General features: G+C 46.8%; 1 protein-coding gene and 1 pseudogene across 1 annotated transcript; one reads left to right on the forward strand and one right to left on the reverse strand.

Moving 5' to 3' along the window:
- The first annotated feature begins 15,737 nt into the window (after positions 1 to 15,737).
- LOC147982942 (subtilisin-like protease pseudogene) lies at positions 15,738 to 18,523 on the forward strand (annotated as a pseudogene).
- On the reverse strand, positions 18,419 to 20,930 carry LOC125535125 (1-aminocyclopropane-1-carboxylate oxidase homolog 1). The gene is made up of 3 exons (XM_048698178.2): positions 20,276 to 20,930; positions 18,971 to 19,292; positions 18,419 to 18,872 (listed from the first exon to the last, which is right to left on the reverse strand). The coding sequence occupies exons 1-3, from the start codon at positions 20,800 to 20,802 to the stop codon at positions 18,618 to 18,620; spliced, it is 1,104 nt and encodes a 367-aa protein (XP_048554135.1). The 5' UTR covers positions 20,803 to 20,930; the 3' UTR covers positions 18,419 to 18,617.
- Between the last annotated feature and the right edge of the window lie 2,059 nt (positions 20,931 to 22,989).

Below are 22,989 nucleotides of genomic sequence, written 5' to 3' on the forward strand. Positions count from 1 at the left end.
AGGGTTGATATGATCAAGCATCGCACGCTCCCTCTACCATCGAGATTGGTATTAAAACCTAAATAATTGTTATTTGGTGTTTGCGTTGAGCATGGACATGATTGGATTATGTCTATCGCAATACGGTTATTCATTTAAAGAGAATAATGGTTACTCTGTTTATTTGAATAATACCTTCAATGGTCTTACACCTAAAATGAATGGTTTGTTGAATCTCGATCGTAGTGATATACATGTTCATGCCAAAAGATAGTAATGATAGTACCACCTACTTGTGGCACTGCCATGTAAGTCATATCGGTATAAAACGCATGAAGAAGCTCCATGTTGATGGATCTTTGGGCTCACTCATTTTTGAAAAGTTTGAGACATGCGAACCATGTCTATTGGTGTATATGCATGAAGAAACTCCATGCAAATGGACCGTTTGAACTCGCTTGATTTTGAATCACTTGAGACATGCAAATCATACCACATGGGCAAGATGACTGAAAGCCTCGGTTTCAGTAAAGTGGAACTAGAAAGCAAATTGTTGGAAGTAATACATTTTGATGTGTGTAGTCCAATGAGTGCTGAGGCATGTAGTGGATATCGTTATGTTCTTACTTCACAGATGACTTGAGTAGACGTTGAGTATATTTACTTGATGAATCACGAGTCTGAATTATTGAAAGGTTCAAGTAATTTCGGTGTGAAGTTGAAAGATCGTCGTGACAAGAGGATAAAAGATCTATGATATGATCATAGAGATGAGTATCTGAATTGCGAGTTTGGCACGGAATTAAGACATTGTGGAAATTGTTTCACAACTAATACAGCCTGGAACACCATAGTGTGATGGTGTGTCCGAACATCATAACTGCACCCTATTGGATATGATGCATACCATGATGTCTCTTATCGAATTACCACAATAATTTATGGGTTAGGCATTAGAGACAACCACATTCACTTTAAATAGGGCACCACGTAATTCCGATGATATGACACCGTATGAACTATGGTTTAGAGAAACCTAAGCTATCATTTCTTAAAAGTTTGGGGCTGCGACGCTTATGTGAAAAAGTTTCAGGTAGATAAGCTCGAACCCAAAGCGGATAAATGCATCTTCATAGGACAACCCAAAACAGTTGGGTATACCTCCTGTCTCAGATCCTAAAGCAATAAGGGATTGTTTCTAGAATCGGGTCCTTTCTCGAGGAAAAGTTTCTCTCGAAAGAATTGAGTGGGAGGATGGTGGAGACTTGATGAGGTTATTGAACCGTCACTTCAACTAGTGTATAGCGGGGCACAAAGAAGTTGTTCCTATGGCACCTACACCAATTGAAGTGGAAGCTTATGATAGTGATCATGAAACTTCAGATCAAGTCACTACCAAACCTCGTAGGATGACAAGGGTGCGTACTACTTCAGAGTGGTACGTAATCCTGTCTTGGAAGTCATGTTGCTAGATAACAATGAACCTACGAGCTATGGAGAAGCGATGGTGGGCCTGGATTCCGATAAATGGCTCGAGGCCATATAATCCGAGAGAGGATCCATGTATGAAAACAAAGTGTAGACTTTGGCAGAACGGCTCGATGGTCGTAAGGCTATTGAGTGTAGATGGATTTTAAAAGGAAGACGGACAATGATGGTAAAATGTCACCATTAAGAAAGCTCGACTTGTCGTTAAGATGTTTTCCGACAAGTTCAAGGAGTTGACTACGATGAGACTTTCTCACTCATAGCGATGCTAAGAGTCTGTTGGAATTATATTAGCGATTACTGCATTATTTATGAAATCTTGCAGATAGGATGTCAAAACATTGTTTCCTCGACGATTTTCTTGAGGAAAGGTTGTATGTGATACAACCGGAAGGTTTTGTCAATCCTGAAAGATGCTAATAAGTATGCAAAGCTCCAGCAATCCTTCTGAGGACTGGAGTAAGCATCTCGGAGTTGGAATGTACGCTTTGATGAGATGATCAAATATTTTGGGTTTATATAAAGTTTATGAGAAACTTGTATTTCCAAAGAAGTGAGTGGGAGCACTATAGAATTTCTGATGAGTATATGTTGTTGACACATTGTTGATCAGAAATGATGTAGAATTTCTGGAAAGCATATAGGGTTATTTGGAAAGTGTTTTTCAATGGAAAGCCTGGATTAAGCTACTTGAACATTGAGCATCAAGATCTATAAGGATAGATCAAAACGCATAATGGTACTTTCAAATGAGCACATGCCTTGACATGATCTTGAAGGTGTTCAAGATGGATCAGTCAAAGAAGGAGTTCTTGCCTGAGTTGTAAGGTATGAAGTTAAGACTTAAAGCTCGACCACGGCAGAATAGAGAGAAAGGACGAAGGTCGTCCCCTATGCTTAAGACATAGGCTCTACAGTATGCTATGCTGTGTACCGCACCTGAAGTGTGCCTTGCCATGAGTTAGTCAAGGGGTACAAGAGTGATCCATGAATGGATCACAGGACAGCGGTCAAAGTTATCCTTAGTAACTAGTGGACTAAGGAATTTTCTCGATTATGGAGGTGGTAAAAGAGTTCGTCGTAAAGGGTTACGTCGATGCAAGCTTAACACCTATCCGGATAGCTCTGAGTGAGATACCGGATACATATAATGGAGCAACAATTTAGAATAGCTCCAAGTAGAACAGTTATTTGGATTAGCTCCAAATAGAACGTGGTAGCTACATCTAGGAGATGACATAGAGATTTGTAAAGCACACACGGATCTGAAAGGTTCAGACCCGTTGACTAAAACCTCTCTCACAAGCAACATGATCAAACCCAGAACTCATTGAGTGCTAATCACATAGTGATCTGGACTAGATTACTGACTCTAGTAAACTCTTGGGTGGTAGTCACATGGCGATGTGACCTGTGAATGTTAATCACATGGCGATGTGAACTAGATTATTGACTCTAGTGCAAGTGGGAGACTATTGGAAATATGCCCTAGAGGCAATAATAAATTGATTATTATTATATTTCCTTGTTCATGACAATCGTTTATTATCCATGCTATAATTGTATTGATAGGAAACTCAGATACATGTGTGGATACATAGACAACACCATGTCCCTAGTAAGCCTCTAGTTGACTAGCTCGTTGATCAATAGATGGTTACGGTTTCCTAACCATGGACATTGGATGTCGTTGATAACGGGATCACATCATTAGGAGAATGATGTGATGGACAAGACCCAATCCTAAGCCTAGCACAAAGATCGTGTAGTTCGTATGCTAAAGCTTTTCTAATGTCAAGTATCATTTCCTTAGACCATGAGATTGTGCAACTCCCGGATACCGTAGGAATGCTTTGGGTGTATCAAACGTCACAACGTAACTGGGTGACTATAAAGGTGCATTACAGGTATCTCTGAAAGTGTCTGTTGGGTTGGCACGAATCGAGACTGGGATTTGTCACTCCGTGTAAGCGGAGAGGTATCTCTGGGCCCACTCGGTAGGACATCATCATATGCGCAATGTGACCAAGGAGTTGATCACGGGATGATGTGTTACGGAACGAGTAAAGAGACTTGCCGGTAACGAGATTGAACTAGGTATTGGATACCGACGATCGAATCTCGGGCAAGTAACATACCGATAGACAAAGGGAATTGTATACGGGATTGATTGAGTCCTTGACATCGTGGTTCATCCGATGAGATCATCGTGGAACATGTGGGAGCCATCATGGGTATCCAGATCCCGCTGTTGGTTATTGACCGGAGAACGTCTCGGTCATGTCTGCATGTCTCCCGAACCCGTAGGGTCTACACACTTAAGGTTCGGTGACGCTAGGGTTGTAGAGATATTAGTATGCGGTAACCCGAATGTTGTTCGGAGTCCCGGATGAGATCCCGGATGTCACGAGGAGTTCCAGAATGGTCCGGAGGTAAAGAATTATATATAGGAAGTGCTATTTCGGCCATCGGGACAAGTTTCGGGGTCATCGGTATTGTACCGGGACCACCGGAAGGGTCCCGGGGGTCCACCGGGTGGGGCCACCTGCCCCGGGGGGCCACATGGGCTGTAGGGGTTGTGCCTTGGCCTATATGGGCCAAGGGCACCAGCCCCAAGAGGCCCATGCGCCAAGAGATGGGAAAAAGGGGAGAGTCCTATAAGGGGAAGACACCTCCGAGGTGCCTTGGGGAGGATGGACTCCTCCCCACCCTTGGCCGCACCCTTCCTTGGAGGAAGGGGCAAGGGCTGCGCCTCCCCCTCTCCCTTGGCCCTATATATAGTGGGGAAAAGGAGGAGCAAACCAATCTAAGGCCTGGCGCCTCCCTCTCCCTCCCGTGACACATCTACCTCCTCCCGCAGCGCTTAGTGAAGCCCTGTTGGAATCCCGCTACTTCCACCACGCCGTCGTGCTGCTGGATCTCCATCAACCTCTCCCTCCTCCTTGCTGGATCAAGGCATGGGAGACGTCTCCCTTCCGTACGTGTGTTGAACGCGGAGGTGCCGTCCGTTCGGCACTAGGATCATCGGTGATTTGAATCACGACGAGTACGACTCCATCAACCCCGTTCACTTGAACGCTTCCGCTTAGCGATCTACAAGGGTATGTAGATGCACTCTCCTTCCCTTCATTGCTAGTCTCTCCATAGATTGATCTTGGTGATGCGTAGAAAATTTTGAATTTCTGCTACGTTCCCCAACACCTTTATGCTATCTAGAAATTCTACGTCATTTCCAATTAGTAATATGTCATCCACATATAATATCAGAAATGCTACAGAGCTCCCACTCACTTTCTTGTAAATACAGGCTTCTCCAAAAGTCTGTATAAAACCAAATGCTTTGATCACACTATCAAAACATTTATTCCAACTCCGAGAGGCTTGCACCAGTCCATAAATGGATCGCTGGAGCTTGCACACTTTGTTAGCTCCCTTTGGATCGACAAAACCTTCTGGTTGCATCATATACAACTCTTCTTCCAGAAATCCATTCAGGAATGCAGTTTTGACATCCATCTGCCAAATTTCATAATCATAAAATGCGGCAATTGCTAACATGATTCGGACAGACTTAAGCATCGCTACGGGTGAGAAGGTCTCATCGTAGTCAATCCCTTGAACTTGCCGAAAACCTTTTGCGACAAGTCGAGCTTTGTAGACAGTAATATTATCGTCAGCGTCAGTCTTCTTCTTGAAGATCCATTTATTCTCAATTTCTTGCCAATCATCGGGCAAGTCAACCAAAGTCCATACTTTGTTCTCATACATGGATCCCATCTCAGATTTCATGGCTTCAAGCCACTTTGCGGAATCTGGGCTCACCATTGCTTCTTCATAGTTTGTAGGTTCATCATGATCTAGTAGCATGACTTCCAGAACAGGATTACCGTACCACTCTGGTGCGGATCTTACTCTGGTTGATCTATGAGGTTCAGTAGTATCTTGTTCTGAAGTTTCATGATCATTATCATTAGCTTCCTCACTAATCGGTGTAGGTGTCGCAGAAACAGGTTTTTGTGATGTACTACTTTCCAATAAGGGAGCAGGTACAGTTACCTCGTCAAGTTCTACTTTCCTCCCACTCACTTCTTTCGAGAGAAACTCCTTCTCCAGAAAGTTTCCGAATTTAGCAACAAAAGTCTTGCCTTCGGATCTATGATAGAAGGTGTATCCAATAGTTTCCTTTGGATATCCTATGAAGACACATTTCTCCGATTTGGGTTCGAGCTTATCAGGTTGAAGCTTTTTCACATAAGCATCGCAGCCCCAAACTTTCAGAAACGACAACTTTGGTTTCTTGCCAAACCACAGTTCATAAGGCGTCGTCTCAATGGATTTTGATGGTGCCCTATTTAACGTGAATGTGGCCGTCTCTAGAGCGTATCCCCAAAACGATAGCGGTAAATCAGTAAGAGACATCATAGATCGCACCATATCCAGTAAAGTACGATTACGACGTTCAGACACACCATTACGCTGAGGTGTTCCGGGTGGCGTGAGTTGCGAAACTATTCCACAATTTTTCAAATGTACACCAAACTCGTAACTCAAATATTCTCCTCCACGATCAGATCGTAGAAACTTTATTTTCTTGTTACGATGATTTTCAACTTCACTCTGAAATTCTTTGAACTTTTCAAATGTTTCAGACTTATGTTTCATTAAGTAGATATACCCATATCTGCTTAAATCATCTGTGAAGGTGAGAAAATAACGATATCCGCCACGAGCCTCAATATTCATCGGACCACATACATCTGTATGTATGATTTCCAACAAATCTGTTGCTCTCTCCATAGTACTGGAGAACGGCGTTTTAGTCATCTTGCCCATGAGGCACGGTTCGCAAGTACCAAGTGATTCATAATCAAGTGGTTCCAAAAGTCCATCAGTATGGAGTTTCTTCATGCGCTTTATACCGATATGACCTAAACGGCAGTGCCACAAATAAGTTGCACTCTCATTATCAACTCTGCATCTTTTGGCTTCAACATTATGAATATGTGTGTTACTACTATCGAGATTCAACAAGAATAGACCACTCTTCAAGGGTGCATGACCATAAAAGATATTACTCATATAAATAGAACAACCATTATTCTCTGATTTAAATGAATAACCGTCTCGCATCAAACAAGATCCAGATATAATATTCATGCTTAACGCTGGCACCAAATAACAATTATTTAGGTCTAATATTAATCCCGAAGGTAGATGTAGAGGTAGCGTGCCGACCGCGATCACATCGACTTTGGAACCGTTTCCCACGCGCATCGTCACCTCGTCCTTTGCCAGTGTTCGCTTAATCCGTAGTCCCTGTTTCGAGTTGCAAATATTAGCAACAGAACCAGTATCAAATACCCAGGTGCTACTGCGAGCTCTAGTAAGGTATATATACCTTTGTTCACCTTGCCATCCTTCTTATCTGCCAAATACTTGGGGTAGTTCCGCTTCCAGTGACCAGTCTGCTTGCAATAGAAGCACTCAGTTTCAGGCTTAGGTCCAGGTTTGGGTTTCTTCTCTTGAGTAGAAACTTGCTTGCCGTTCTTTTTGAAATTCCCTTTCTTCTTCCCTTTGCCCTTTTTCTTGAAACTAGTGGTCTTGTTGACCATCAACACTTGATGCTCCTTCTTGATTTCTACCTCCGCAGCTTTCAGCATCGCGAAGAGCTCGGGAATAGTCTTATTCATCCCTTGCATATTATAGTTCATCACGAAGCTCTTGTAGCTTGGTGGCAGTGATTGGAGAATTCTGTCAATGACGCAATCATCTGGAAGATTAACTCCCATCTGAATCAAGTGATTATTATACCCAGACATTTTGAGTATATGCTCACTGACAGAACTGTTCTCCTCCATCTTGCAGCTATAGAACTTATTGGAGACTTCATATCTCTCAATCCAGGCATTTGCTTGAAATATTAACTTCAACTCCTGGAACATCTCATATGCTCCATGATGTTCAAAACGTCGTTGAAGTCCCGATTCTAAGCCGTAAAGCATGGCACACTGAACTATCGAGTAGTCATCAGCTTTGCTCTGCCAGACGTTCATAACATCCGGCGTTGCTCCTGCAGCAGGCCTGGCACCCAGCGGTGCTTCCAGGACGTAATTCTTCTGTGCAGCAATGAGGATAATCCTCAAGTTACGGACCCAGTCCGTGTAATTGCTACCATCATCTTTCAACTTTGCTTTCTCAAGGAACACATTAAAATTCAACGGAACAACAGCACGAGCCATCTATCTACAATCAAACATAAACAAGCAAGATACTAATCCGGTACTAAGTTTCATGATAAATTTAAGTTCAGTTAATTTACTTAAAAACTCCCACTTAGATAGATATCCCTCTAATCCTCTAAGTGATTACGTGATCCAAATCAACTAAACCATGTCCGATCATCACGTGAGATGGAGTAGCTTTCATTGGTGAACATCATTATGTTGATCATATCTACTATATGATTCACGCTCGACCTTTCGGTCTCCGTGTTCCGAGGCCATATCTGTATATGCTTGGCTCGTCAAGTATAACCTGAGTATTCCGCGTGTGCAACTGTTTTGCACCCGTTGTATTTGAACATAGAACCTGTCACACCCGATCATCACGTGGTGTCTCAGCACGAAGAACTTTCGCAACGGTGCATACTCAGGGAGAACACTTCTTGATAATTTAGTGAGAGATCATCTTATAATGCTACCGTCAATCAAAGCAAGATAAGATGCATAAAATATAAACATCACATGCAATCAATATAAGTGATATGATATGGCCATCATCATCTTGTGCTTGTGATCTCCATCTCCGAAGCACCGTCGTGATCACCATCGTCATCGGCGTGACACCTTGATCTCCATCATAGCATCGTTGTCGTCTCGCCAAGCTTGTGCTTCTACGACTATCGCTACCATTTAGTGATAAAGTAAAGCATTACACCGCGATTGCATTGCATACAATAAAGCGACAACCATATGGCTCCTGCCGGTTGCCGATAACTCGGTTACAAAACATGATCATCTCATACAATAAAATTCAGCATCATGTCTTGACCATATCACATCACAACATGCCCTGCAAAAACAAGTTAGACGTCCCCTACTTTGTTCTTGCAAGTTTTATGTGGCTGCTACGGGCTTAAGTAAGAACCAATCTCACCTACGCATCAAAACCACAACGATAGTTTGTCAATTTGACTCCGTTTTAACCTTCGCAAGGACCGGGCGTAGCCATACTTGGTTCAACTAAAGTTGGAGAAACTGTCACCCACAAGCCACCTCTATGCAAAGCACGTCGGGAGAACCGGTCTCGCGTAAGCGTACGCGTAATGTCGGTCTGGGCCGCTTCATCCAACTGTTGGGTTTCGTAGTAATTTCAAAAAATTTCCTATGCACACGCAAGATCATGGTGATGCATAGCAACGAGAGGGAGAGTGTTGTATACGTACCCACGCAGACCGACTGCGGAAGTGTTGACACAACGTAGAGGAAGTAGTCGTACGTCTTCACGATCCAACCGATCAAGCACCGAAACTACGGCACCTCCGAGTTCGAGCACACGTTCAGCTCGATGACGATCCCCGGACTCCGATCCAACAAAGTGTCGGGGAAGAGTTCCGTCAGCACGACGGCGTGGTGACGATCTTGATGCACTACAGTAGCAGGGCTTCGCCTAAACTCCGCTACAGTATTATCGAGGAATATGGTGGCTGGGGGCACCGCACACGGCTAAGGAATAGATCACGTGGATCAACTTGTGTGTTTCTGGGGTGCCTCTGCCTCAGTATATAAAGGACCAGAGGGGGGAGGCTGGCCGGCCATAGGAGGCGCGCCAGGAGAGTCCTACTCCCTCTGGGAGTAGGATTCCTCCCCCCCCAATCCTAGTTGGAATAGGATTCCTTGAGGGGGGAAAGAGAGAGAGGGGGGCCGGCCACCTCTCCTAGTCCTAATAGGACTAGGGGAAGGGGGGAGGCGCGCGGCCACCTTGGGCTGCCCCTTTCTCCTTTCCACTAAGGCCCATCAAGGCCCATATGGTTCCCGGGGGGTTCCGGTAACCTTCCCGGTACTCCGGTAAAATCCCGATTTCACCCGGAACACTTCTGATATCTAAACATAGGCTTCCAATATATCAATCTTTACGTCTCGACCATTTCGAGACTCCTCGTCATGTCCGTGATCATATCCGGGACTCCGAACAACCTTCGGTACATCAAAATGCATAAACTCATAATATAACTGTCATCGTAACCTTAAGCGTGCGGACCCTACGGGTTCGAGAACAATGTAGACATGACCGAGACACGTCTCCGGTCAATAACCAATAGCGGGACCTGGATGCCCATATTGGCTCCTACATATTCTACGAAGATCTTTATCAAGAATGGAATGGGTCATGTCAATCAGATCATTCTCTTAATGATGTGATCCCGTTAATCAAATAACAACTCATTGTTCATGGTTAGGAAACATAACCATCTTTGATTAACGAGCTAGTCAAGTAGAGGCATACTAGTGACACTTTGTTTGTCTATGTATTCACACATGTATTATGTTTCCGGTTAATACAATTCTAGCATGAATAATAAACATTTATCATGATTATAAGGAAATAAATAATAACTTTATTATTGCCTCTAGGGCATATTTCCTTCACCAACAATATCGCCGAACCAAAGTATGACATGATGGTAGGCAGTATGACTTATATCGCCCACAACTCACTTGTGTTCTACTCGTGCATATAACATCAACATATAAAACCTAGGCTAGGATGCCACTGTTGGGTTTCGTAGTAATTTCAAAAAATTTCCTACGCACACGCAAGATCATGTGATGCATAGCAACGAGAGGGGGAGTATGATCTACATACCTAGTAGATCGACAACGGAAGCGTTTGGTTGATGTAGTCGTACGTCTTCACGATCCGACCGATCAAGCACCGAAACTACGGCACCTCCGAGTTCGAGCACACGTTCAGCTCGATGACGATCCCCGGACTCTGATCCAGCAAAGTGTCGGGGAAGAGTTCCGTCAGCACGACGGCGTGGTGACGATCTTGATGTACTACAGCAGCAGGGCTTCGCCTAAACTCTGCTACAGTATTATCGAGGACTATGGTGGCTGGGGGCGCCGCACACGGCTAAGGAATAGATCACGTGGATCAACTTGTGTGTTCTAGGGTGCCTCTGCCTCAGTATATAAAGGACCAAAGGGGGGGAGGCTGGCCGGCCACATAGGGCGCGCCAGGAGAGTCCTACTCCCTCTGGGAGTAGGATTCCCCCCCCCCCAATCCTAGTTGGAATAGGACTTGTGGAGGGGGGGAAAGAGAGAGAGGGGCCGGCCCCCTCTCCTTGTCCAATTCGGACCAAGGGAGGGGAGGGGCGCGCGGCCCATGTAGGGCTGCCTCTTCTCTTTTCCACTAAGGCCCATCTTGGCCCATTTAGCTCCCGGGGGGTTCCGGTAACCTCCCGGTACTCCGGTAAAATCCCGATTTCACCCGGAACACTTCCGATATCCAAACATAGGCTTCCAGTATATCAATCTTTATGTCTCGACCATTTCGAGACTCCTCGTCATGTCCATGATCACATCCGGGACTCCGAACAACCTTCGGTACATCAAAATGCATAAACTCATAATATAACTGTCATCGTAACCTTAAGCGTGCAGACCCTACGGGTTCGAGAACAATGTAGACATGACCGAGACATGTCTCCAGTCAATAACCAATAGCGGGACCTGGATGCCCATATTGGCTCCTACATATTCTACGAAGATCTTTATCGGTCAGACCGCATAACAACATACGTCGTTCCCTTTGTCATCGGTATGTTACTTGCCCGAGATTCGATCGTCGGTATTCCAATACCTAGTTCAATCTCGTTGCTGGCAAGTCTCTTTACTCGTTCTGTAATACATCATCCCATAACTAACTCATTTAGTTGCAATGCTTGCAAGGCTTAAGTGATGTGCATTACCGAGAGGGCCCAGAGATACCTCTCCGGCAATCGGAGTGACAAAACCTAATCTCGAAATACGCCAACCCAACATGTACCTTTGGAGACACCTGTAGTACTCCTTTATAATCACCCAGTTACGTTGTGACGTTTGGTAGTACCCAAAGTGTTCCTCCGGTAAACGGGAGTTGCATAATCTCATAGTTATAGGAACATGTATAAGTCATGAAGAAAGCAATAGCAACATACTAAACGATCGGGTGCTAAGCTAATGGAATGGGTCATGTCAATCAGATCATTCTCTTAATGATGTGATCCCGTTAATCAAATAACAACTCATTGTTCATGGTTAGGAAACATAACCATCTTTGATTAACGAGCTAGTCAAGTAGAGGCATACTAGTGACACTTTGTTTGTCTATGTATTCACACATGTATTATGTTTCCGGTTAATACAATTCTAGCATGAATAATAAACATTTATCATGATTATAAGGAAATAAATAATAACTTTATTATTGCCTCTAGGGCATATTTCCTTCACCACAGCCATGAGCAGGGCACCAGATGGTCGTCGCGCCATCTGGAAGATCATATGGGGGTGCCCTGCTCCCCCGAAGGTACGCGTGTTTGCATGGAGGATTGTTACAAATTCACTTGCTACCTGGGCAAACAAATTCTCTCGGCACCTTGAGATTACTGATGTTTGTCCCCTTTGTGGTGTGGAACGAGAGGACGGGTTCCATGCGTTCTGCAGGTGTCCACTAGCTAAGGAACTATGGCATGCTATGGCCTTGGACTGGCCTATACTGAGTGTCGACGACATCCATAATGTCGGGCCGGAATGGCTCTTCACACTTCTGGAGCCACTGGATGAGGCGACACGGATGATTGTGCTCATGATTATGTGGAGGATTTGGCATGTGCGGAATGAGATTACACATGAGAAGAAGCCACCACCCACAGAAGCTTCTCGCCGATTCCTTCATGGATACATCAATTCACTCTTGTGCGTGCAGCAACACCCAAGTGGAGATGTGGTCAAGGGAAAGATGATACTCAATGCACCACCGATACTCACTAGAGAGCCGGCTCCTCTCAAGGATGAGCGAGGATGGGTTGCCCCAGAGCTAGGCAATACTAAACTTAATACAGATGGTAGCTTCATACCGGCGACAGGATTGGCTGGAGGGGGCATGGTCCTTCGAGATTCTGAGGGCAAGATCATTTTCAGTGCTTGTAGAGAAATTCGCGCATGCGATAATGCGCTCACGGCAGAGCTAGCGGCGTGTCGGGAGGGCTTGGAACTAGCTCTTTTCCGTACGGACGCGCCCATTAAAGTCGAGCTTGATTGTGCGGAGGCGGTGACAATGATCACAGCTCGTGAGCAGGACCGGTCGGCTCATCGCACCGTCATTGAGGAAATCAGGAGACTGGCAACGATGGAGGGGAGGGAGGTCTCTTTTAGTCTTTGTTGTCGTTCGCAAAACAAAGTTAGTCATGAGCTTGCCAAGTATGGTAGGAGCACCCCTCGCACCGCTGTTTGGTTGCACTCGGGGTTAGACTTTATTGTAAACTTGGCTCTGGCTGAAAAGCCTCCTTGAGTAATGAGAATCCTCTTTTCACCCACAAAAAAAAAGGAGCTCGTGAGGTGATGGCATTTTCGGTGGATACGGTTGGTTCTTTTTAATATAAACATCGCCTTTACTCATTGGAAATAACAGTTACATCGTTAATAAGGAAATTATGTATTCATGTAAGGAATTACCAGCGCACATAGACTTCCATTTTATGGTACAATGGCTCAGTTTGACATTTTAGGGAAGACAACATGGCCAATCCCAACCGGTGTAGCAAGCCCCGTGCAACTGCTGCTCCATCTCGAACACGAAGGAGACCGCCGCCACCGCCTAGATCAGATCTGGTCTGACATGGGCCATAGCCACACCACGTGATGGATGACATGGCATGTAGCAGCCTCTAGTCAAGATCAAAGAGACACACATGGGAGAGAGGAAGGCTATGGCTGGGCGGAGGAGAGCTCGCCGCCGACGGCGGCGGCGAGGGGGATCTGACAAGAGGAGGTTGCGGCGGGAGGGCCTTCGGAGTCGCCAGGTGCAACCCGGGAGGCAGTTCCTGTATTCAAGCACTCGTTGAACTTTTCAATAATAAAGGTACTAGTAACCCGGTAATTTTTTACGGGATCAAAGGGCGTGTATGAGAGGACCATATTCCTTCAATTCCAAAAATATTATAAGTCTTGCACATTCTAACATTCAATTCCGGCGGTTCACACGAAAAAGACGAGGAAAGTCATGAGAATACCCAATAAATGTAAGTTAGTTAATTCATAATTATAATTGATGAGAGAATTAGCTTATCCGCATCTTCAGACAGATCAGTGGTGGGAGTAGGACCGACCTGAAACCCACTCCAGGAATCAATCTTATTACACGGAAAAAAGACGGGGAAAATCGTGAGAAACTCCAATAATGGAAGTCATTTCATTCACAATTGATGACACAAGTGTCTTATCCCCGTCTTGAGATGGAGTGGTGGTAGTAGGACCGACCTAAAACCTACCCCCTCGACCATACATACATATCCATGTGGATGCACCACCACAAGGCAACAACGCAAAAGGAAAAGTGGAGAGTTCCTTTCGTTTGGTGGACAAGGACGTCTCGTCCCGAATTGCTTGCCGGTGTCACCCGTCTCAGGGTAAACAACAGTTAAGAGGCTGTCGTACGTGTGAGTGAGTGCGTGTGTGTGTCACCGGCAATGGCCTCCGGTTGGTCTGTTGGTGCGATGACAACGACGTGATTTTGCCAATTGCTATCCACATCAACAACATCCATCCGTCCATCCATCCTGAGCTATCCGAATTCCCCTTTCCCTCGTCTCGTTGCCGTCTTTGCCGCTGGAAACTTTGGCACCGCTCACCCGCCCGAGGCTTGTGTTCTCCTTTCATGTAATATAAATATCTGATGATGACGACATTTTCCGGTGCAAATCGCTCACAAGTTTTTCAAAAGGGTCGTACTATAAAACAATACGATTACGAGTAGTCAACGCGGGACGTGCTACGAAAACGAAACACGAAGAAACGAGTACTGGCGAAAGTCCTCTTCCACACCCGAGCTCGGGATGAACAGTAAATTGAAGAACATTGAAAAAAGTTCAAAACAATATGGCAAACTTTGACAAATGTGCTAAGAGCTTGCAAAGTTTCATCATGAAATCACATTTATGGAGGTCACGGCAAAAGAAAATTCTGTGCTCCAAAATGTTTTCGAAAGTAGCATTTTCGGAGTATCGATTTTTTTTTGCCACGCCTTGCAGTAATGTGATTTCATGACAAATCTTGGCAAGCACTCAAAACATTTTTCAATGTTTGTCATAAAAAAATCAGTCTTTTCTTTAATTATTTTTGGATTTTTTTTCTCAAAATTACTGTTCACCCGAGCTCAAAAATAGCAAGGAAACAATACTCATGTTTGATTTTTTTTCTAGACTACTACAAATGCAATTGAGGCGAACTTTTGGATTTACAGTCTATACCACAATTCCTCACAAGCATAAAACCTTTTTTACGTTATCTATCCAAAGCTTCTTCGCGCCATTTCCACGGAGTATTCACTAAATGTCTGTTTTCCACCAGATATATGGATAGGCATGCATCTCGAGTTAGTGTTTGTAAAAAACTCTCGTTATTCCAATAACTGAAATAATCAAAAGTCATATTTTACGAATGTGTAAGCAATAAAATATTTCTTGAAAATAATCCGCAACATGATGGAAACACCGAGTTCCATTTCCCATCGCACGAGGAATTTCTTTGAAAAAGCTCCCTCCCCGAAAGCAAATTCACCGGATGACAAATTCAAATAAACACACGAAATACCACATGGCCGGAACAATGAATGCGCTGACTTTGGAAATAAAAATTTAAATAAAAATAAATAAACCATGTAACTATATGGTTGTGTGTGCATCAATCGATGCAGGGGCCGGAGATTTATCCTGGTTTTTGAAAACAAAAATTCACGTCCTCATTGGAAAAAAAACACACGCACCTCAACCTGTGATTCCACAAGCTAAGCCCATGCCGCGCCGAATTCATCAGTTTCCACGGCCCAATTCTGGGCCTGCGCTTTTGGGGCTGGCCCGTCGAGCTGCCAAATTTATCCCACGTTCCAGCTACTCCCGCTAAACATAGCGAGCTCGCCTCCATGGATCGCATGGCCGTCGTCGCCTTCGCCTTGCGCCGCTCGCCATTAAAGCCAGCCAAGCGCCACCCCCACCGCCTTCCCCTCCCCCTCCCCCCGCCACCATGCGCGCCCCATCCCCACCCCTCCTCCTCCTCGCCGGCGCCCTCTTGCTGCTCGCCTCCGCGGCCACCGTAAACGGGGCCGACGGCCAGCAGCTCGCTCCCAATGCCGCCGCCGGGGCCGGGCAGGGCGGGGAGAAGCCGGGCGCCTCCGGGGCCGGGCAAGGCGGGGAGGACTTCGTGGAAGGCGGCCTGAAGACGTACCTGATCATCGTGTGCCGCGCCAACGGGCCCAAGGGCGGCGACGAGCTGAGGGAGTGGCACGCCTCGCTGCTGGCGTCGCTGCTCAACACCACCACCGACATGGTCCTCCGCGAGGCGCTCTCCCACGTCGGCCCGCGCCTCGTCTTCTCCTTCCAGCACGTCGTCAGCGGCTTCGCCGCCCGCCTCACGGACCGCGAGGTCGCCGAGCTCTCCAAGCTGCCCTGGTGCGTCGAGGCAGTCCCCGACGCCACCCTGCGCCTCACCACCACCTACACGCCGCAGCTGCTCGGGGTGTCCGCGCCGGGCACGGGCGCGTGGAGCGTGGCCGGCAGCATGGGGGAGGGCGTCATCGTTGGGATTCTGGACAACGGCATCGACCCGCGGCATGTATCGTTCTTGGATGACGGCATGCAGCCGCCGCCGGCCAAGTGGCGCGGCGGGTGCCACTTCGCCGGCGAGGCGCCGTGCAACAAGAAGCTTATCGGCGGGCGGTCCAGGGCCCCGCAGGAGCACGGCACGCACACCTCCGGCACCGCCGTGGGCGCGTTCGTGCGGGACGTCCAGCTGCTCGGGGCCCCGGCCGGGGCGGCTTCCGGCATGGCCCCGCGCGCGCACCTGGCCTTCTACGAGGTGTGCCTCGCCGACACCTGCTCCGCCACGGAGGTCCTCTCCGTCACGGAGAAGGGCGCCTTCCAGGACGGCGTCGACGTCATCTCCATGTCCATCGGCGACAACACGCAGAAGCCGTTCTACAAGGACCTCATCGCCGTCGGCAGCTTCTCGGCCGTCTTGTCCGGCGTCTTCGTCAGCACCAGCGCCGGGAACGCCGGCCCGCTCGAGCGCACCGTCACCAACTGCGCCCCGTGGCTGCTCACCGTCGCCGCCAGCACCATGGGCCGCCGCATCGTTTCCAGGCTGGAGCTCGGCAACGGGGTGGTGATCGATGGCGAGAACCTGAACCCCTACAAGCGCGTCAAGGACAGGCCGCTCGTCTTCATCGCGGGCATGTTCGCCGACGGCGCGCTCAGCGCCGTCGACGTCCGCGGCAAGATCGTGGCGTGCCAGCGCAAGGAGGACCCGTTCATGCTCGCGGAGATGATCCAGAAGGCGGGCGGCGCGGGCATGATCAGCTGGTCCGGCCCGAAGCGCGGCGCCGCGACCACGCCCGTGGACGACCTCACCATCGCCGCGGCGCGGGTGACGCACGCCGACGGCGAGAAGATCATAGCGTACGTCAACTCCACGCCCAACCCCACCGCCACCCTCCGGTTCGCCGGCGCCGTGCTGAACCGGGCCTCCCTGCCGGCCATCGCCGAGTACTCCTCGAGAGGGCCCTGCAACATGTCCAGCGTCGGCGTGCTCAAGCCGGACATCACCGGGCCAGGCACGGCCATCGCCGCCTCCATCCCCGGCGGCGCCAACGGCACCGCGCCGACCCGGACCTTCGGCCTGCACAGCGGCACGTCCATGTCCACGCCGCACCTGTCCGGGATCGTGGCCATGATCAAGAAAGCGCGCCCGCAGTGGTCACCGGCGGCGATCAAGTCGGCGCTGATGACAACAGCCGACGTGACGCACCCGGACGGCACGCCGATCGTGGACGAGACCACCGGGAAGCCAAACTGCTTCGCCATGGGCGCCGGGCTGGTGAACCCGACGCGGGCCCTGGACCCGGGCCTCGTCTACGACCTGGCGCCGGCGGACTATATCCCGTACGTGTGCGGCCTCGGGTACAACGAGAGCGTGATTAACGAGATCATGGCGCAGCCGCTGCAGAACGTGAGCTGCGCCAAGGCGGGGAAGATCCAGGGCAAGGACCTCAACTACCCGTCGATCATGGTGACGCTCACGCCGGCCGCGCCGGAGGTCGACGTCAAGCGCACGGTGACCAACATCGGAGATCCCGTGTCGGTGTACACCCTCGAGGTCGTCCCGCCGGAGGGCGTGACCGTCGAGGTGGTGCCCAACGTGCTGACCTTCGGCTTAGTAAACCAGAGGATGGAGTTCACGGTGAAGCTCAAGCGAGGCCCCAATGCCGCCGCCGTTGGCACCGCCGAGGGCAGCCTCCGGTGGGTCTCCGGCAAGCGCTCCGTGCGTAGCCCGATCGCCGTGCTCTTCGAACCACTGCCTAATAACTAACGAGCTAACTAGGATCGTCTTCGCCGAGCTCTCTCCTGATTTATGTATATATGTATGGAGAAGCAGCTCTGTCAGATAGGGCAACGGTGCCATGAAAGATAACTGAAGATTGAACAGTTTGGCAACTCCTATGTTGCCCAACAGCTCAAGCCAAAATGAATGGCAATCAATAATTTTACAGGAAACAGTTTGATGCCGCCCCTGGAATCGGCGAATAGAAATTCCGCGTTCCAGACATAGATCCAACACTGTTTTTACAGGATCAGACAGAGAATTTTATGAAGATTTTGCGGTACTCTTTTCTGTTCCAGTAAAATGCACCAGGGTACCAAACTAGTGCCCTTCTATACCAAATGTACACAATATAATCACCCCTGTACCAAATGTATACAATACAATATAATGGCACTTGTACTGCCATTTTACTGTCATTTTTCTAGCATTACAAACTGCTCAACTTATCAATGTTCCAGGTACATTGATATAGTGTATAGTACTACGAGGACACAAACTCTCCTTCACAATTCACAACCGGAAATCAGAGATAGCAGTTTTTGCATCTAACCCGATGGAATAGTAATGTTTGATGTAGTCTCTGACGAGGGTCTCCCTGTACAATGGCGGGTTCTCATCGGACAGCAGCTCCTTGATCGGACCGTACATTCTCGTTGAGGCAGGGTGGAAATGCGTGCTGAAGAAGCACGCGATCGAGACCCTCGGCGCAGAGTTCTTCGCCAACACCCTATGCTCCACACTCCTGAACCCGTCGTTGGAGATCAGCTGCACATTTTGAACAAAACAATCAGTTCGACACGACCACGAGTGACTGATCAATGCTCGCCTTGAATGAATAATTCTGCTTGGAATGTTCAGTGTACCTGTAGGAGATCGCCGATGTTGACAATGAATGCTCCAGGTGTTGGCGTGACATCTACCCACCGGTCCTCATGGAGGATCTGGAGGCCTCCGATTTCATCTTGGAGAAGTATGGTCAGGAAGCCGGAGTCTGAATGCCGGCTTGTCCCGATGGCGAGTTCGGGCTGGGGGCACGGAGGGTAGTAGTGGCAGAGTATGATCTGTCCTTGGTTGCACTCTATATCAGTCAAGTAGCTCGGTTTGAGCCCAAGAGCCTCCGAGAGCAGCTCGAATAGAGTGCTCCCCAAATTCTTCACTTGTTTGGCGTATTCAAACAGAGCATCGCTGTGAATCAACATGTTAGTGTTGAGTGTCTTTTTTAGAACATGTGATTTAAGTAACCTTTCATTAATATTCACAACAAAAGGAAGGACCTAGAGAAAGTAATTTAACTACAGAATTTAGCTCTGGTCATTTTGTCAATAACCAAGGAAGAACTTATACCAACAACATATCCTCCATATAGGTATAAATTATACCATTAGAACTAACTGTAAATTAGTCCTGTCAGAATAACACAGTAAATCTCATCAACTTACTATGGTTCAACAAGAAAATTCATTTCAATTAGAAATAGCACAGTCCTGTTCTTAAACATTAACAGAAAATGTAAAACCGGTTCCATTCCCACCATGAAAATCATGCTACCATCAGTATGGTGGTTACCTTCCCACTTCAATTCCAAAACAGTGGCATTTGTTGGGTTAGCAGTAGGACAAAATGAATATTGTCAATATTTGGTTGGTTTGGTATAAATTATCAGCCTATCAGAACAGATTTGTGTGTATAAATTAGTTTACATGCTTCTTAAAAGAAAAACATCAAAATGAAAATGTATGTCACAAATTCAAGTGACCATCCCCGTATGATTTGGTGTCAAACTGAAGTCATTTATCTATGTATACATATACAGAATAGTTTGAAATAGTGGTTGAGAAGTTGAGGTAAAACTTCCAAGGCTTCCTTTTATTCCTATTTTGTGTGTGGTTACACTAGATATGTCCCTCATATTTTGTTATTAAGAAGAATGGATCTGCTCTGGTCCATGGGGATTTGCTACAGATACCTCAAGCTAGCACACTCAAATACACAATTGATTATTGGCACAGCTGCACATCAGAGGGTCGATCCTGTGAATTCTGAGCACCGTTAACAATTCTGAGCATCTAATCAAGATCTGTTTGTAAACCAGGCAGTTGACCAGAGCACTCAGATGCTCAATTTATTGCAAAATCGTGTACAAGGAGGAATTACTGTGATGCACTCACCGGCAGCTGTCCGGCAGGTCGCCGGCGTCGGGCGGGTCGGGGGCCATGCGGAGGTAGAGCGTGTCGCGCCAGTTGGCCACCGGCGACTGGTACAGGTCGAAGTTGCAGTGGTACTTGACAGCCCTCGCCGGCTCGCGCGAGTAGAGCCTGGCCTTGTCGCTCCCCTCGCCGCCGCCGGCCTCGTGGAAGCCCCGCACCGCGTCCGTCGCCGCTGCCATCGCCGCCTCCGGCACCCCGTGCCCCGTCACCTGGAAGAACCCCCACTCCGCCGCGGCCCTGCGGACGGCCGCGACCACGGCCGCGCGGTCGGAGCCGCTGAGGTCGATCACCGGGACGGACGGCGCTGACGAGGACGGCAGTTCCTGGGATGGAACTTGCGGTGGCGGTGGTTGTGGTTGGTGGGCGCCGTCGGACACGCGGAAGATGCGGGGGAGGTGTGTGACGCCGGAGGCGACGAGGCCGCGGACGCCGGAGCAGGTGGCGTCCAGCGCGCGGAGGTCGGCCGTGCGGTCGTATGCGGCGGCCATGGGCGACGCCGTCGAGGTATCGTTGGCTCTTCTCCGGGCGCGGGTGCGGCAGGCAGTGTCTGAGGCCAGAGTCAGAGGCGGCTCTATCTATCCTCTGCAATTTCTCTCCGGTGTTCTACTTCGCCAAAGTTCCAAGCTTTGAATAACCTTGCATTAATTAAGGATATAGTATTATAAAATGCTCTGCTCTGCTTCCCCTACGTTTCTCTCTGGTGTACTTCGCTGTCTACTTTGACGGCCTCTTTGATTTGCAGAATTCTAAAACACGGGCACAAGAAAAAGATGCGATTAAAATGTCATGGCCATCTCAATCCTACAAGATTTATTTATTTTAGGTTGTTTGATTGCGTCATAGGAAAAAAATAAAGAATTCTTTCAAATGCGGATACTAGAAACTCGACGGCAAGTTTCAAATCACACACTCAACATCGACACTTCTTATCTAGTTTTTGTTTGTAAGCCTTAAAACTGAACAAACGACCCACTCAACTTTGAAAACCTAACAAATTTGGTCCCTTGAGACATTATTATGGAGATGTGTCAGTCGAATGACATTGAAAACCCCACCAAAACACGAAAGAACAATAGAATAATTAAACACTAAAATGTTTCAAAAATTCATAATTTTTGGGGAATAACCATCAAGTTACGTATGGTTAGACTCTCCTTCTTTCTCCGGGCTTGGACCGGCTATAAAAAATATTAAGCGTAAGCTTAAAATAAAACATAGGCGGAGTTCCCCCACCTTGCAACCCCTAAAAAATGCACCCACCAACCAAAAAAAATATTATCATAAATCCTAACACCTACTCTAGGTTCTACAAAGTGGTCATTTTTTTGGTAGTTAAAATGGAAAATATATACTTTGAGAAATAATCAAGAAAAAATAAGCAAACTAAAGAGTACCTTTGTATGTTCTCATTTTTTGTTTGAAAAGGTAAGTAGAGAGAAAAATAAAAAATCATAAAAACAATAGATCTAAGTCTGTATCTTTTTTCATATAATTTCCCCTCTTTCTTATTTTTTGCTTAAACCAGAAAATAAGCTCAACTAGTAATGACTGACTTTTTTTTGCAATAATTTAAATATAATTTTTCCTCTTTTTATTGGAGAAAAGAAATAAGCTCATGGAGTAAAGATTGTTGGTCGATCCAGATCACAGTACCTGCACGTATGATTTGCAGGATCACCACAGATCACAAGCAACGAACCATGTGCAACGGATGGTGTTCGGGCAGGGTAGGAAGGGTCCGTTTGAAAGCATGCTGTTTTTTGACATCCATCAAAAGGCTCCAATTTTTTCTCCAACAGCTTCTATAACCAAAGTTTTACATTTTCTGGAGTTTTCTCGGTGAAAGGGCCGATAAATGGCCGAACGTGTCACAACATGCAAATGGTGTTTCAAGTCATTCCAACCTGGCATGGATGCCTCATATATCCGTGCTAAGTTGTTGCAAGAAGTTGGTTCATTTATCCATAGTTCAAAAAACCACTAGTTGGGAGGAGTGTGCTAGAGTAGGCCAGACGGGTGCACCCGTGAGTACCTATTTTTTTCCTAATTTTAATTCTTCGGTTATTTCCATCCTCATTATCAATCAACATGAACACATTTGACGAGTTTCCTCTATGTAAACTGAACATCAAACCGAGTAAGCTGGTTAACCGAATTGTTGGTTAGCTGCTTTTGGCTGTTCATTTCGGTTTATAGTTTTACCAACAGAAATTTCAAATAAACTGAATGGTAAATCAGAGTTTTCGGTTTCTACCACCCACCCTGAGATTAAAGAAAAGTTCACAAGGTTAAAAAAACTTCATCGATTTGAAAAAGATATGACAACACATTTCATGAATTGAAGAAGTTCATGGATTGGATTTTTTTCACGAATTTGGCAAAATAGTTCACAAATTTGGAAAAAGTCCGTGTAACTAAAAAAAATCATCAATTGGATTTTTTTATCGATATGAAAAAAAAGTTCATGAATTTGAAAAAAGTGTGAAAAATTAAAAAGCACTATTTAAAAAATAAGTTCACGGATTTATTTATTTTTCACTAAATTAGGAAATTGTTTGCAAATTATAGAAAATAAAAAAATATATAAAACGAAGAAGAAATAAAGAATAATAAAAAAAATAAAACCGAAGAAAAAAGGCCAATCAAAAGAAAAAAAAGGGAGAATACCAGACTGA

Source organism: Triticum urartu, chromosome 2A, assembly GCF_056163025.1.
Source record: "Triticum urartu cultivar PI428250 chromosome 2A, HENAU_Tu73, whole genome shotgun sequence".
In the NCBI taxonomy this organism is placed as follows: Eukaryota; Viridiplantae; Streptophyta; class Magnoliopsida; order Poales; family Poaceae; genus Triticum; species Triticum urartu.